This window comes from Salvelinus namaycush, unplaced genomic scaffold, assembly GCF_016432855.1.
Source record: "Salvelinus namaycush isolate Seneca unplaced genomic scaffold, SaNama_1.0 Scaffold89, whole genome shotgun sequence".
Taxonomy (NCBI): domain Eukaryota; kingdom Metazoa; phylum Chordata; class Actinopteri; order Salmoniformes; family Salmonidae; genus Salvelinus; species Salvelinus namaycush.
In genome coordinates, this window is record NW_024061630.1 from 163,980 (window position 1) to 181,503 (window position 17,524).

A 17,524-nucleotide genomic window follows, 5' to 3' on the forward strand; every position below is an offset into this window, starting at 1 on the left:
CATGTTCCTATGTTCCTGTGTGTGTGTGTGTGTGTGTGTGTGTGTGTGTGTGTGTGTGTGTGTGTGTGTGTGCATGTTCCTATGTTCCTGTGTGTGTGTGTGTGTGTGCATGTTCCTGTGTGTGTGTGTGTGTGTGTGTGTGTGTGTGCATGTTCCTATGTTCCTGTGTTCCTGTGTGTGTGTGTGTGCATGTTCCTATGTTCCTGTGTGTGTGTGTGTGTGCATGTTCCTATGTTCCTGTGTGTGTGTGTGTGTGTGCATGTTCCTATGTTCCTGTGTGTGTGTGTGTGTGCATGTTCCTATGTTCCTGTGTGTGTGTGTGTGCATGTTCCTATGTTCCTGTGTGTGTGTGTGTGTGCATGTTCCTATGTTCCTGTGTGTGTGTGTGTGTGTGTGTGTGTGCATGTTCCTGTGTGTGTGTGTGTACATGTTCCTATGTGTGTGTGTGTGTGCATGTTCCTGTGTGTGTGTGTGTGTGTGTGTGTGCATGTTCCTGTGTGTGTGTGTGTGCATGTTCCTGTGTGTGTGTGTGTGCATGTTCCTATGTTCCTGTGTGTGTGTGTGCATGTTCCTATGTTCCTGTGTGTGTGTGTGTGTGTGTGTGTGCATGTTCCTGTGTGTGTGTGTGTGTGTGTGCATGTTCCTATGTTCCTGTGTGTGTGTGTGTGTGTGCATGTTCCTGTGTGTGTGTGTGTGTGTGTGTGTGCATGTTCCTATGTTCCTGTGTTCCTGTGTGTGTGTGTGTGCATGTTCCTATGTTCCTGTGTGTGTGTGTGTGTGCATGTTCCTATGTTCCTGTGTGTGTGTGTGTGTGTGTGCATGTTCCTATGTTCCTGTTTGTGTGTGTGTGTGCATGTTCCTATGTTCCTGTGTGTGTGTGTGTGTGTGTGCATGTTCCTATGTTCCTGTGTGTGTGTGTGTGCATGTTCCTATGTTCCTGTGTGTGTGTGTGTGTGCATGTTCCTATGTTCCTGTGTGTGTGTGTGTGTGCATGTTCCTATGTTCCTGTGTGTGTGTGTGTGCATGTTCCTGTGTTCCTGTGTGTGTGTGTGTGCATGTTCCTGTGTGTGTGTGTGTGCATGTTCCTATGTTCCTGTGTGTGTGTGTGTGTGTGCATGTTCCTATGTTCCTGTGTGTGTGTGTGTGTGCATGTTCCTATGTTCCTGTGTGTGTGTGTGTGCATGTTCCTATGTTCCTGTGTGTGTGTGTGTGTGTGTGTGCATGTTCCTATGTTCCTGTGTGTGTGTGTGTGTGTGTGTGTGTGTGTGTGTGCATGTTCCTGTGTGTGTGTGTGTGCATGTTCCTATGTTCCTGTGTGTGTGTGTGTGCATGTTCCTGTGTTCCTGTGTGTGTGTGTGTGCATGTTCCTATGTTCCTGTGTGTGTGTGTGTGCATGTTCCTATGTTCCTGTGTGTGTGTGCATGTTCCTATGTTCCTGTGTGTGTGTGTGTGTGCATGTTCCTATGTTCCTGTGTGTGTGTGTGTGCATGTTCCTATGTTCCTGTGTGTGTGTGTGTGTGCATGTTCCTATGTTCCTGTGTGTGTGTGTGTGTGTGTGTGTGTGCATGTTCCTGTGTGTGTGTGTGTACATGTTCCTATGTGTGTGTGTGTGTGTGCATGTTCCTATGTTCCTGTGTGTGTGTGTGTGTGTGTGTGCATGTTCCTGTGTGTGTGTGTGTGCATGTTCCTGTGTGTGTGTGTGTGCATGTTCCTATGTTCCTGTGTGTGTGTGTGTGTGTGTGTGTGTGCATGTTCCTGTGTGTGTGTGTGCATGTTCCTATGTGTGTGTGTGTGGTGTGTGTGTGTGTGTGTGTGTGTTAAGCCTGTGTCTTCCTCCTCTACAGGGTGTTCTCCACACAGTAGCAGGCTACCTGCTCTACACCTCTCTGACCTTTAAGTATGTGTTTGACCACCAGCCAGACGATGTGTACTGGTGTACCGCTGATATAGGATGGATCACCGGACACTCATACATCACCTATGGACCCCTGGCCAATGGGGCTACCAGCGTGCTGGTCAGTAGAACAAACAACATATTTGTATTTTTTATTTTACCTTTAATTAACTAGGCAAGTCAGTTAAGAACACATTCTTGGTCTGATGGTTAACACGTTGGGTTGGTGTGTGGGAATACTCCTGGTCTGATGGTTAACACGTTGGGTTGGTGGGAATCCTCTTGGCCTGATGGTTAACACGTTGGGTTGGTGGGAATCCTCTTGGCCTGATGGTTAACACGTTGGGTTGGTGGGAATCCTCTTGGCCTGATGGTTAACACGGTGGGTTGGTGGGAATCCTCTTGGCCTGATGGTTAACACGTTGGGTTGATGGGAACCCTCTTGGTCTGATGGTTAACACGTTGGGTTGATGGGAATCCTCTTGGCCTGATGGTTAACACGTTGGGTTGATGGGAACCCTCTTGGCCTGAAGGTTAACACGTTGGGTTGGTGTGTGGGAATCCTCTTGGCCTGATGGTTAACACGTTGGGTTGATGGGAATCCTCTTGTCCTGATGGTTAACACGTTGGGTTGATGGGAATCCTCTTGGCCTGATGGTTAACACGTTGGGTTGATGGGAACCCTCTTGGCCTGATGGTTAACACATTGGGTTGGTGTGTGGGAATCCTCTTGGCCTGATGGTTAACACGTTGGGTTGGTGTGTGGGAATCCTCTTGGCCTGATGGTTAACACGTTGGGTTGATGGGAATCCTCTTGGCCTGATGGTTAACACGTTGGGTTGATGGGAATCCTCTTGGCCTGATGGTTAACACGTTGGGTTGGTGTGTAGGAATCCTCTTGGCCTGATGGTTAACACATTGGGTTGGTGGGAACCCTCTTGGCCTGATGGTTAACACATTGGGTTGGTGTGTGGGAACCCTCTTGGCCTGATGGTTAACACGTTGGGTTGGTGGGAATCCTCTTGGCCTGATGGTTAACACGTTGGGTTGGTGTGTGGGAACCCTCTTGGCCTGATGGTTAACACGTTGGGTTGGTGGGAATCCTCTTGGCCTGATGGTTAACACATTGGGTTGGTGGGAACCCTCTTGGCCTGATTGTTAACACGTTGGGTTGGTGGGAACCCTCTTGGTCTGATGGTTAACACGTTGGGTTGATGGGTATCCTCTTGGCCTGATGGTTAACACGTTGGGTTGGTGGGAACCCTCTTGGTCTGATGGTTAACACGTTGGGTTGGTGGGAACCCTCTTGGCCTGATGGTTAACACGTTGGGTTGATGGGAATCCTCTTGGCCTGATGGTTAACACGTTGGGTTGATGGGAATCCTCTTGGCCTGATGGTTAACACGTTGGGTTGATGGGAAGCCTCTTGGCCTGATGGTTAACACGTTGGGTTGGTGTGTGGGAATCCTCTTGGCCTGATGGTTAACACGTTGGGTTGGTGTGTAGGAATCCTCTTGGTCTGATGGTTAACACGTTGGGTTGGTGTGTGGGAACCCTCTTGGCCTGATGGTTAACACGTTGGGTTGGTGTGTGGGAACCCTCTTGGTCTGATGGTTAACACGTTGGGTTGGTGTGTGGGAACCCTCTTGGTCTGATGGTTAACACGTTGGGTTGGTGTGTAGGAACCCTCTTGGTCTGATGGTTAACACATTGGGTTGGTGTGTAGGAATCCTCTTGGCCTGATGGTTAACACGTTGGGTTGGTGGGAATCCTCTTGGCCTGATGGTTAACACATTGGGTTGGTGGGAATACTCCTGGTCTGATGGTTAACACGTTGGGTTGGTGGGAACCCTCTTGGCCTGATGGTTAACACGTTGGGTTGGTGTGTGGGAATCCTCTTGGCCTGATGGTTAACACGTTGGGTTGGTGTGTGGGAATCCTCTTGGCCTGATGGTTAACACGTTGGGTTGATGGGAATCCTCTTGGCCTGATGGTTAACACGTTGGGTTGGTGGGAATCCTCTTGGCCTGATGGTTAACACGTTGGGTTGGTGTGTAGGAACCCTCTTGGCCTGATGGTTAACACGTTGGGTTGATGGGAATCCTCTTGTCCTGATGGTTAACACGTTGGGTTGATGGGAATCCTCTTGGCCTGATGGTTAACACGTTGGGTTGATGGGAACCCTCTTGGCCTGATGGTTAACACGTTGGGTTGGTGTGTGGGAACCCTCTTGGCCTGATGGTTAACACGTTGGGTTGATGGGAACCCTCTTGGCCTGATGGTTAACACGTTGGGTTGGTGGGAACCCTCTTGGCCTGATGGTTAACACGTTGGGTTGGTGGGAATCCTCTTGGCCTGATGGTTAACACGTTGGGTTGATGGGAACCCTCTTGGCCTGATGGTTAACACGTTGGGTTGGTGGGAATCCTCTTGGCCTGATGGTTAACACGTTGGGTTGGTGGGAACCCTCTTGGCCTGATGGTTAACACGTTGGGTTGGTGGGAATCCTCTTGGCCTGATGGTTAACACGTTGGGTTGGTGGGAATCCTCTTGGCCTGATGGTTAACACGTTGGGTTGGTGGGAACCCTCTTGGCCTGATGGTTAACACATTGGGTTGGTGGGAATCCTCTTGGTCTGATGGTTAACACGTTGGGTTGATGGGAACCCTCTTGGCCTGATGGTTAACACATTGGGTTGGTGGGAATCCTCTTGGCCTGATGGTTAACACGTTGGGTTGGTGGGAATCTTCTTGGCCTGATGGTTAACACGTTGGGTTGGTGGGAATCCTCTTGGCCTGATGGTTAACACGTTGGGTTGATGGGAAGCCTCTTGGCCTGATGGTTAACACGTTGGGTTGATGGGAAGCCTCTTGGCCTGATGGTTAACACGTTGGGTTGATGGGAAGCCTCTTGGCCTGATGGTTAACACGTTGGGTTGGTGGGAATCCTCTTGGCCTGATGGTTAACACGTTGGGTTGATGGGAAGCCTCTTGGCCTGATGGTTAACACGTTGGGTTGGTGGGAATCCTCTTGGCCTGATGGTTAACACGTTGGGTTGGTGGGAATCCTCTTGGCCTGATGGTTAACACGTTGGGTTGATGGGAAGCCTCTTGGCCTGATGGTTAACACGTTGGGTTGATGGGAAGCCTCTTGGCCTGATGGTTAACACGTTGGGTTGATGGGAAGCCTCTTGGCCTGATGGTTGATTACCACCAGTTACAGTTTTATACGCTGTAATACTAGCACTTTCTTTGTATATATTGCCTGACTGAACCAACGTGTGTGTGTGTGTGTGTGTGTGTGTGTTCTCCAGTTCGAGGGTATTCCAGTCCACCCTCACGTGGGGCGTTTCTGGGAGGTGATTGAGAAGTACAGAGTGTCCAAGTTCTACACGGCTCCCACAGTCATACGCCTTCTGATGAAGTACGGATTAGATCCAGTACAGAAGTAAGACACACACACACACACACACATGCTGTGTTTTCTCACAGTTTAAGGCCAGGATTCAATCCAATCTGTCCTTTTTTTGTTGTTGCTATGCATCTTTTAAAGGTAATGTTCCCGGCGTTTGCAGAGACCTCATACATGATAAACGTTGCATATGTAGGAAATTACAGCTCAGTAGGAATTTACCTTTTAAATGTCAAGCAAACTATTTCTGCTGATCAGATTCAATCCCGGCCTTTCATCTTTGCGTCATACACTGATCTGAGCTATAGCACTTTGGTTGTAATAACGCAGTGTCATTCTGTCCACTAGCGCCATCTGCTGGACGAAAAGAGAACCAACGCTCAGTTGAACCAGACCAGACTCAGCATTTTCTTCACTTATTCACCCTAAACCTGTCACTTCCTGCAGGTACGACCTGTCATCGCTGAGGATTCTGGGTACTGTAGGTGAGCCCATCAACCCGGAGGCGTGGCATTGGTACCACGAGGTGATTGGCCAGAAGAGATGTCCAGTGGTGGACACCTTCTGGCAGACGGAGACGGTGAGAGACTTGGTGCCATTCCAGAATGTCTGTTTTGAAATCGTCCTTTTAAATCTTTCATTGTTTTCTATCACATCTATTTGACTGAAAATAAGTTAGAAAATACAGTTAAAATAAAGATTTTAATACATTTGAAAAATATACTGAGCAAAAAAAATGAAGATTTTACTGAGCTACAGTTCATAATCTATGGATTTGATATGACTGGGAATACAGATATGCATCTGTTGGTAACAGATACCTTAAAAATAAGGTAGGGTCGTGGATCAGAAAACCAGTCAGTATCTGACCACCATTTGCCTCATGAAAACCAGTCAGTATCTGACCACCATGTCCCTCATGAAAACCAGTCAGTATCTGACCACCATTTGCCTCATGAAAACCAGTCAGTATCTGACCACCATGTCCCTCATGAAAACCAGTCAGTATCTGACCACCATTTGCCTCATGAAAACCAGTCAGTATCTGACCACCATTTGCCTCATGAAAACCAGTCAGTATCTGACCACCATTTGCCTCATGAAAACCAGTCAGTATCTGACCACCATTTGCCTCATGCAGCGCGACACATCTCCTTCACATAGAGTTGATCAGGCTGTTGATTGTGGCCTGTGGAATGTTGTCCCACTCCTCTTCAATGGCTGTGTGAAGTTGCTGGATATTGGAACTAGAACACGCTGTTGTACACGTCGATCCAGAGCATCCCAAACATGCTCAATGGGTGACATGTCTGGTGAGTATGCAGGTCATGGAAGAACTGGGACATTTTCAGCTTCCAGGAATTGTGTACAGATCCTTGTGACATGAGGCTGTGTATTATCATCCTGAAACATGAGGTGATGGCGGTGGATGAATGGCACGACAATGGACCTCAGGATCTCGTCACGGTATCTCTGTTCATTTAAATTGCCATCGATAAAATGCAATTGTGTTCGTTGTCCATAGCTTATTCCTGCCCATACCATAATCCCATAGGGCACGTTGTTCTCAATCGGCAAATCGCTCGCCCACACGATGCCATATTCACGTTAGACAGCCTCCCAAACTCTCTAAAATGATGTTGGAGGAGGCTTATGGTAGAGAAATTAACATAATTCTCTGGCAACAGCTCAGTTGGACATTCCTGCAGTCAGCATGCCAATTGCATGCTCCCTTAAAACTTGGGACATCAGTGGCATTGTGTTGTGAGACAAAACTGCACATTTTAGTGGCCTTTTATTGTCCTCAGCACAAGGTGCACCTGTGTAATGATCATGCTATTTATTCAGCTTCTTGATATGCCACACCTGTCAAGTGGATGGATTATCTTGGCAAAGGAGAAATGCTCACTAACAGGGATGTAAACACATTTTGTGCAAAATATTTGAGTGAGAAAAAACCATTTTTTTTTGTATATATGAAACATTTCTGTGATCTTTTATTTCAGCATGTCGTGTTTATATTGTTGTTCATTGTGTGTGTGTGTTTAATGACTTGTGTTCTTGCATAGGGTGGCCATGTTTTAACTCCTTTACCTGCCGCTACACCTCTGAAACCTGGATCAGCTGTAAGTTACCATCATTTAAACACAGTGTCATTTAAAAAAAAATTGACTCCCCCCTTTGCCCTCAGAACAGCCTCACTTCGTCGTGGCATGGGTATCTACAAGGTGATCGAAAGGACCTGGTCCATGTTGATTCCGATGCTTCTCACTGTTGTGCCAAGTTGGCACAATGGATGTCCTTTGGGTGGTGGAACATTGTTGATACACACAGGAAACTTGAGCGTGGAAAACCCCAGAAGCGTTGCAGTTCTTGACACACTCAAACCGAATGCATTTAAATATTTTGTCTTGCCCATTCACCCTCTGAATGATACACAATCCATGTTTCAAGGCTTAAAAATACTTCTTTAACCCGTCTCCTCCCCTTCATCTACACTGATTGAAGTGGATTTAACAAGTGACATCAATAAGGGATCATATCTTTCACCTGGATTCACCTGGTCAGTCTGTCATGGAAAGAGCAGGTGTTCCTAATGTTTTGTCCACTCAGTGTATATACTAGACTAGTCGTTTGCCAGTGTAATATTTCCCCTATTACCTCTGATTGGATCCTTACTCCTTGTCTGAGGTATACTGTAGTTAAAGATGTCTAACCTCAGTGTTCTCAGATGGTAATCTGGAACGAGGAGTTCTGCCCCAGTAGAATCTGTCTTGTTATGGACGTGTTTATAGCAGGGGTAGGGCCACCTAGTTCCTGGAGTTCCTGCAGGTTCCAACGAGGGCATCACACCTGACCACCTGACCTCCTGACCACCTGACCTCCTGACCTAATTGATCAGTTCAGTGATGGTCTACATTCAACACACCTGGTTTTCCAGGTTGGGTTAAATAAAACAACATGAAGTGTCAGTGGTACTCCAGGGACCAGGGTCGCCTACCTCTGGATTATAGCATCTCATCAACCAGTGAATCCTATAGATTTGAATCTGTCTGATGTTCCAGACGTTTCCTTTCTTTGGCGTGGAGCCTACCATACTGAACGAGCATGGAGAGGAACTGGAGGGAGAGGCAGAGGGCTATCTGGTCAGTACAACACATTCTATGGTACAATCACTTCAAGTACAGTGTAATACATGTTTTAAAAAAAATTCTCTCTCACTATCCTTATCATATGGATTTCATATAGGGTTATTACCGTAATATTTCTAAACTAAGAGCCATGGTCTGTAATGTTGTTGCAGGTGTTTCATTATGTACAGGTAGTAATATTACCGTAATATGTCTAAACTAAGAGCCATGGTCTGTAATGTTGTTGCAGGTATTTCATTATGTACAGGTAGTAATATTACCGTAATATGTCTAAACTAAGAGCCATGGTCTGTAATGTTGTTGCAGGTGTTTCATTATGTACTGGTAGGATTATTACCGTAATGTTTCTAAACTAAGAGCCATGGTCTGTAATGTTGTTGCAGGTGTTCCGTCGGCCCTGGCCTGGAATCATGCGTACCGTGTACGGAAACCAGGAGCGGTTTGAGAACACATACTTCAAGAAATTCCCAGGTTTCTATGTGACCGGAGACGGTAAGACATTTCAAACAGCACCTTCCATTCTTTGATTTGATTAGATTCGTGTTTTATTGGATTAGATTCATCGTATTCATTGACGATCACATTGTAATGGTGACATCGACGTTAAACATGGCACTGTTGTTTTCCTTTTTAAAAGGTTTAATCAAGTGAATTAATGAAGTCTTTCTTTCCCAGGCTGCAGGAGGGATAAAGATGGATACTACTGGATCGCAGGCAGGATAGATGACATGATCAACGTATCAGGTCATTTTGTTTTCCTACAGTTTGGCCACTGTGCTGCTGCTGGCTTCATTTTGCGGGACAAAGCCAGGTTACTGTGAAGCACTCTGTGATAAATGTTGCTGTAAAAACAGGCTATAGATAGATACTGTAGATAGATACGATAGATAGATAGATATACTGTAGATACGATAGATAGATAGATATACTGTAGATACGATAGATAGATAGATAGATAGATAGATAGATAGATAGATAGATAGATAGATAGATACAGTAGATACGATAGATAGATAGATATACTGTAGATACGATAGATACAGTAGATAGATAGATACAGTAGATAGATAGATATACGATAGATAGATAGATATACTGTAGATAGATACAGTAGATAGATAGATACTGTAAATACGATAGATAGATATACGATAGATAGATAGATATACTGTAGATAGATAGATACAGTAAATACGATAGATAGATATACGATAGATAGATAGATATACTGTAGATACGATATATACAGTAGATAGATACAGTATATAGATAGATACTGTAAATACATATATAGATGGATGATGATAACCCATAGTGTTGTCTTCCCTACAGGCCACCTGATGTCATTGATGATAACCCATAGTGTTGTCTTCCCTACAGGCCACCTGATGTCATTGATGATAACCCATAGTGTTGTCTTCCCTACAGGCCACCTGATGTCATTGATGATAACCCATAGTGTTGTCTTCCCTACAGGCCACCTGATGTCATTGATGATAACCCATAGTGTTGTCTTCCCTACAGGCCACCTGATGTCATTGATGATAACCCATAGTGTTGTCTTCCCTACAGGCCACCTGATGACATTGATGATAACCCATAGTGTTGTCTTCCCTACAGGCCACCTGATGACATTGATGATAACCCATAGTGTTTTTAACGTTGTCTTCCCTACAGGTCACCTGCTGAGCACAGCGGAGGTAGAGTCATCTCTAACAGACCACGGAGCGGTGGCCGAAGCTGCAGTGGTCAGCAGACCCCACGCGGTCAAGGGGGAGTGTCTCTACTGTTTCGTTACTCTGAAGGACTGCAGGGAGTTCAACCGCACTCTGGTGGACGAACTCAAGAGACAAGGTGTTTTACCAGGTTACCCATTGTAGAACTAACACTAGATTACAGGTTAACCCTTGTAGAACTAACACTAGATTACAGGTTAACCCTTGTAGAACTAACACTAGATTACAGGTTAACCCTTGTAGAACTAACACTAGATTACAGGTTAACCCCTTGTAGAACTAACACTAGATTACAGGTTAACCCCTTGTAGAACTAACACTAGATTACAGGTTAACCCCTTGTAGAACTAACACTAGATTACAGGTTAACCCATTGTAGAACTAACACTAGATTACAGGTTAACCCCTTGTAGAACTAACACTAGATTACAGGTTAACCCTTGTAGAACTAACACTAGATTACAGGTTACCCCTTGTAGAACTAACACTAGATTACAGGTTAACCCCTTGTAGAACTAACACTAGATTACAGGTTAACCCATTGTAGAACTAACACTAGATTACAGGTTAACCCATTGTAGAACTAACACTAGATTACAGGTTAACCCATTGTAGAACTAACACTAGATTACAGGTTAACCCATTGTAGAACTAACACTAGATTACAGGTTAACCCATTGTAGAACTAACACTAGATTACAGGTTAACCCCTTGTAGAACTAACACTAGATTACAGGTTAACCCCTTGTAGAACTAACACTAGATTACAGGTTAACCCCTTGTAGAACTAACACTAGATTACAGGTTAACCCCTTGTAGAACTAACACTAGATTACAGGTTAACCCATTGTAGAACTAACACTAGATTACAGGTTAACCCATTGTAGAACTAACACTAGATTACAGGTTAACCCCTTGTAGAACTAACACTAGATTACAGGTTAACCCCTTGTAGAACTAACACTAGATTATAGGTGAACCCTTGTAGAACTAACACTAGATTACAGGTGAACCCTTGTAGAACTAACACTAGATTACAGGTGAACCCTTGTAGAACTAACACTAGATTACAGGTGAACCCTTGTAGAACTAACACTAGATTACAGGTTACCCCTGGTAGAACTAACACTAGATTATAGGTGAACCCCTTGTAGAACTAACACTAGATTATAGGTGAACCCTTGTAGAACTAACACTAGATTACAGGTGAACCCCTTGTAGAACTAACACTAGATTACAGGTTAACCCCTTGTAGAACTAACACTAGATTACAGGTGAACCCCTTGTAGAACTAACACTAGATTACAGGTGAACCCTTGTAGAACTAACACTAGATTACAGGTTACCCCTTGTAGAACTAACACTAGATTATAGGTGAACCCTTGTAGAACTAACACTAGATTACAGGTTAACCCTTGTAGAACTAACACTAGATTACAGGTTACCCCTTGTAGCATTTGGCTACACAATACTATTATCGCACTGTATATCAGATATGTTTATACTGTATTCTATTCTACTGTATCTTAATCTATGCTGCTCTGTCATCGCTCGTCCAATATATTTATCTATTCTTAATTCGATTCCTTTACTTAAGATTTGTGTGTATTGGGTATATGTTGTGTAATTTGTTAGATATTACTTCACTGTCGGAGCTAGAAACACAAGCGTTTTGCTACACCCGTAATAACATCTGCTAAACACGTGTATGTGACCAATAACAATTTGATTTGATGTAAACAGTAGTACAACATGAGTTTTTTTTTTTTGTTGGTTTCTTGATTTAACAACAAAACATGTCTTGTTAGTGAGGGAGAAGATTGGTCCGATCGCCACACCAGACTTCATTCAGAACGCTCCTGGACTTCCTAAAACACGATCTGGTACCTGATTCCTGATTCTACCACATTTTCATAATTTAAAAAAAATACTTTTATGGACATTTTGTCTTTACATTTTTATTTTCATTTTTCATTTTATTGAACAAAATATCTCATCCTCAGGTAAGATTATGCGGCGGGTCCTGAGGCAGATCGCCCGGAACGAGAAGGATCTAGGTGACCTTTCAACTATGGCTGACCCCAAGGTCGTAGAGGTCCTGTTCAGCCAGCGCTGTGAAACGTCCGCCTGAGGGGCTGCATGTCAACACTCTACAGTAGCTTCCTCTCCTCGACATCTCCTCTCCTCTCCTCGTCTCCTCATTTCCTCTCCATCATCTAAAATGATCTGAAAACTATGGAAGCCCATTCCTGCCACCAACTCTTTCTTTTTTTTTTTTTAAATAGTAGAACAGACAGGTTATATTTCTTAATTTGTAGCAGTATGTGCAATTTTTTTCCCTATCTATCCACGTTGCAGAGAACAGCACAGCAGGGTCGCCGGCAAATGTGTGGCGAGCTGGCATTTGCCCCAACAATTTTTCAATTCGGTTTAATAAAAAAATATTGACACAAAAGCATTGAAAAATTACGGATTTATCAACTCGTGCTTCAGTCTGATCAACTGTAGTCTACCGATAACAACCACAGCTACAGGTGGCCTAGAGAAACCTATGCACTCTGCTCTCCTCTGGCCAGGGGAAACGAAGCGGTAATCTGGTGTATTTATAGCCTAAAATAGGCCTATTTTATTTGTGTTAAGAGAAAATGTGAATGTGATCAAATTAGATTTTATATTCGGACTTCGGGTGGCTAGTCGACCCAGACCTTATCAATCCAGAATGATTGACTGAAATTTGTCAATGAACACAATAGTGATGAGATTCTGTGTGAGTCACTTTTTAATTACAGATCTAACCGTGCATACAGTCAGCCCTGTTAGTTCTATTGTCCAATCACAGTTGTTGATTTTGTATTTTTTTTAAATATATTTTTTTAAACCATATGACCTGATTTAAAAAAATAAAAAAATAATCTGGTCCCATCATAGCCCATATGCAACCGTTTTACAGCTGATTCTATTACTATGTCAGACCCTACGACTTAGGGTCTGGAGTTTTACCAGGTTGGGTTAGCCTACCAGATCAGGAAAAACTCTGGCGCCCCTAGGAAAACACTCCTGTGGTGCCACCTCTGAAATCACCTCCACAGAGAGACAGATGAAGAAGCATGTTCTACTATCTCAAAAAAAAATGTTTAGTATCTCATCGTCATAAAAGTAAATGTGGTTGGCGGGAATGGGCTTTCTACCGAAAACACAGGTTATAAAATATAGAACAGGAAACACAGGTTATAAAATATAGAACAGGAAACACAGGTTATATAGAACAGGAAACACAGGTTATAAAATATAGAACAGGAAACACAGGTTATATGAACGGGAAACACAGGTTATATAGAACAGGAAACACTGGTTATATAGAACAGGAAACACAGGTTATATAGAACAGGAAACACAGGTTATATAGAACAGGAAACACAGGTTATATAGAACAGGAAACACAGGTTATAAAATATAGAACAGGAAACACAGGTTATATAGAACAGGAAACACAGGTTATATAGAACAGGAAACACAGGTTATAAAATATAGAACAGGAAACACAGGTTATAAAATATAGAACAGGAAACAGGTTATATAGAACAGGAAACACAGGTTATATAGAACAGGAAACACAGGTTATATAGAACAGGAAACACAGGTTATATAGAACAGGAAACACAGGTTATATAGAACAGGAAACACTGGTTATATAGAACAGGAAACACTGGTTATATAGAACAGGAAACACTGGTTATATAGAACAGGAAACACTGGTTATATAGAACAGGAAACACAGGTTATATAGAACAGGAAACACAGGTTATATAGAACAGGAAACACAGGTTATATAGAACAGGAAACACAGGTTATATAGAACAGGAAACACTGGTTATATAGAACAGGAAACACTGGTTATATAGAACAGGAAACACAGGTTATATAGAACAGGAAACACAGGTTATATAGAACAGGAAACACAGGTTATATAGAACAGGAAACACAGGTTATATAGAACAGGAAACACAGGTTATAAAATATAGAACAGGAAACACAGGTTATAAAATATAGAACAGGAAACACAGGTTATAAAATATAGAACAGGAAACACAGGTTATAAAATATAGAACAGGAAACACAGGTTATAAAATATAGAACAGGAAACACAGGTTATAAAATATAGAACAGGAAACACTGGTTATATAGAACAGGAAACACTGGTTATATAGAACAGGAAACACTGGTTATATAGAACAGGAAACACTGGTTATATAGAACAGGAAACACTGGTTATATAGAACAGGAAACACTGGTTATATAGAACAGGAAACACTGGTTATATAGAACAGGAAACACTGGTTATATAGAACAGGAAACACTGGTTATATAGAACAGGAAACACTGGTTATATAGAACAGGAAACACTGGTTATATAGAACAGGACAGGAAACACTGGTTATATAGAACAGGAAACACTGGTTATATAGAACAGGAAACACTGGTTATATAGAACAGGAAACACTGGTTATATAGAACAGGAAACACTGGTTATATAGAACAGGAAACACTGGTTATATAGAACAGGAAACACTGGTTATATAGAACAGGAAACACTGGTTATATAGAACAGGAAACACTGGTTATATAGAACAGGAAACACTGGTTATATAGAACAGGAAACACTGGTTATATAGAACAGGAAACACTGGTTATATAGAACAGGAAACACTGGTTATATAGAACAGGAAACACTGGTTATATAGAACAGGAAACACTGGTTATATAGAACAGGAAACACTGGTTATATAGAACAGGAAACACTGGTTATATAGAACAGGAAACACTGGTTATATAGAACAGGAAACACTGGTTATATAGAACAGGAAACACTGGTTATATAGAACAGGAAACACTGGTTATATAGAACAGGAAACACTGGTTATATAGAACAGGAAACACTGGTTATATAGAACAGGAAACACTGGTTATATAGAACAGGAAACACTGGTTATATAGAACAGGAAACACAGGTTATATAGAACAGGAAACACAGGTTATATAGAACAGGAAACACAGGTTATATAGAACAGGAAACATGACGGATGGGAGTATTTTCATTCAGCGTCATTCTAGGAAGATGGAGATGAGGTGAGGAAGCTACGTTTAGACATACCCAGAGAGTCTCCCTTCTAGTCCCTTCTGATGATGCAGATTAATTCAGAGTCCCTAAGCGCTGATCCTGAATCAGTCTTAAGTTGTTTTGGAGGATGGGGGATTAGTGGTTGGAGGACAGATCCTAGATCAGATCTTATGGGAACGACTGATTTCGATGTCTATGTAAGGGAATTACAGTCAATTCAAATGACAATCCCTAGTCTCAAACCAATGTTTGTTTGAACCCTCTTCTAAACCGGTCAAAAAGGGACATGAAACAATCCGTATTCCAAATGATTATTTATGCCACAGTGTTGTCATTTGCATGTAATAATGGGTGGGCCAATGTTGAGGTAAACGGGACACAGAATCCGAATCTTTCCCTTGTTGCCTGGTCAGCAACCTAACCTCTGTAACATTCAGTGTTCTGATTGATCAACTTCTGTCTTCCATCTTGCTTTTTACATGCTCCTCAGATGATTATTGATCTGTAAAGTCTAAATGATGGAAAGCTAGTTTCACCTTTTTAAAAGCTATGATAACTATTGCCAGCGAGACCAGTCAGCTTTGCACAGTTCTTCCACAACATGGCTTGAATTTGTTTGGACGTCTATGTATATTTCAACTTTGAGAATAAAACTGTTTAATTTATTTGATTGTTTTGAATGTATTCGATTTTTTTGTTGTTGTTGAAATTAACCTTTTTTCCTAATAATACTTGAAGAGGACAGAAAGTCTCCACGCCTCAGATGTCCTCTTGTGAAGTTAAAGTAATGCTCTGAAGAAATTCACCCTCTAGTGGTATCAGATAGGAGCTGTGCTTTACTGTAAACGCCTCGACACTACAGCCAAGGCTTCACTTCCTGTTGTGCTTTACTGTAAACGCCTCGACACTACAGCCAAGGCTTCACTTCCTGTTGTGCTTTACTGTAAACGCCTCGACACTACAGCCAAGGCTTCACTTCCTGTTGTGCTTTACTGTAAACGCCTCGACACTACAGCCAAGGCTTCACTTCCTGTTGTGCTTTACTGTAAACGCCTCGACACTACAGCCAAGGCTTCACTTCCTGTTGTGCTTTACTGTAAACGCCTCGACACTACAGCCAAGGCTTCACTTCCTGTTGTGCTTTACTGTAAACGCCTCGACACTACAGCCAAGGCTTCACTTCCTGTTGTGCTTTACTGTAAACGCCTCGACACTACAGCCAAGGCTTCACTTCCTGTTGTGCTTTACTGTAAACGCCTCGACACTACAGCCAAGGCTTCACTTCCTGTTGTGCTTTACTGTAAACGCCTCGACACTACAGCCAAGGCTTCACTTCCTGTTGTGCTTTACTGTAAACGCCTCGACACTACAGCCAAGGCTTCACTTCCTGTTGTGCTTTACTGTAAACGCCTCGACACTACAGCCAAGGCTTCACTTCCTGTTGTGCTTTACTGTAAACGCCTCGACACTACAGCCAAGGCTTCACTTCCTGTTGTGCTTTACTGTAAACGCCTCGACACTACAGCCAAGGCTTCACTTCCTGTTGTGCTTTACTGTAAACGCCTCGACACTACAGCCAAGGCTTCACTTCCTGTTGTGCTTTACTGTAAACGCCTCGACACTACAGCCAAGGCTTCACTTCCTGTTGTGCTTTACTGTAAACGCCTCGACACTACAGCCAAGGCTTCACTTCCTGTTGCTGTTTGAAGGACAAACACAGGTGCCTCCAAGGTGACAGGCAAAGATTTCCCTGTTTTTCCAAAACCTTTTTTTGTAACAGCTAAATACATTATACAATTATCTGCAATAATATTTTGGTCATGGTAGTATTTTTTTATTCTTGATATAATACTAAAAGAGGAATTGCTACCTGTCAACATGCTCCTTTGGAGTTCTGGTGTTGTGACAGAATTCTCCCCCCCCTGCCAGAATTCTCCCCCTCCTGCCAGAATTCTTCCCCCCCTGCCAGAATTCTCCCCCCCCTGCCAGAATTCTTCCCCCCCTGCCAGAATTCTCCCCCCCTGCCAGAATTCTCCCCCCCCTGCCAGAATTCTCCCCACCCTACCAGAATTCTCCCCCCCCTGCCAGAATTCTCCCCCCCCTGCCAGAATTCTCCCCCCCTGCCAGAATTCTCCCCCCCCCCTGCCAGAATTCTCCCCCCCCTGCCAGAATTCTCCCCCCCCTGCCAGAATTCTCCCCCCCCTGCCAGAAT

At 43.3% G+C, this 17,524-nt stretch overlaps 1 protein-coding gene across 20 annotated transcripts in view; it reads left to right on the forward strand.

Moving 5' to 3' along the window:
* acss2l (acyl-CoA synthetase short chain family member 2 like) overlaps positions 1-15,977 on the forward strand; it is a 32,265-nt gene extending 16,288 nt beyond the window's left edge. Inside the window, exons 9-19 of one of the 20 annotated variants that reach the window (XR_005476382.1) lie at positions 1,845-2,015; positions 5,208-5,341; positions 5,753-5,885; positions 7,375-7,431; positions 8,371-8,451; positions 8,841-8,949; positions 9,133-9,201; positions 10,135-10,311; positions 12,002-12,076; positions 12,197-14,109; positions 14,202-15,977. Coding sequence is in view for 2 of the 20 variants with exons in the window: in XM_038987912.1 (XP_038843840.1) it covers positions 1,845-2,015; positions 5,208-5,341; positions 5,753-5,885; positions 7,375-7,431; positions 8,371-8,451; positions 8,841-8,949; positions 9,133-9,201; positions 10,135-10,311; positions 12,002-12,076; positions 12,197-12,324 (1,134 nt within the window). In the remaining 18 variants the exon portion in view is untranslated. Of the gene's footprint in view, positions 1-1,844; positions 2,016-5,207; positions 5,342-5,752; positions 5,886-7,374; positions 7,432-8,370; positions 8,452-8,840; positions 8,950-9,132; positions 9,202-10,134; positions 10,312-12,001; positions 12,077-12,196 lie in introns of all 20 variants that reach the window. The other 19 variants (XR_005476379.1, XR_005476389.1, XR_005476380.1 and 16 more) reach the window with 19 other exon arrangements.
* Positions 15,978-17,524: the final 1,547 nt, after the last annotated feature.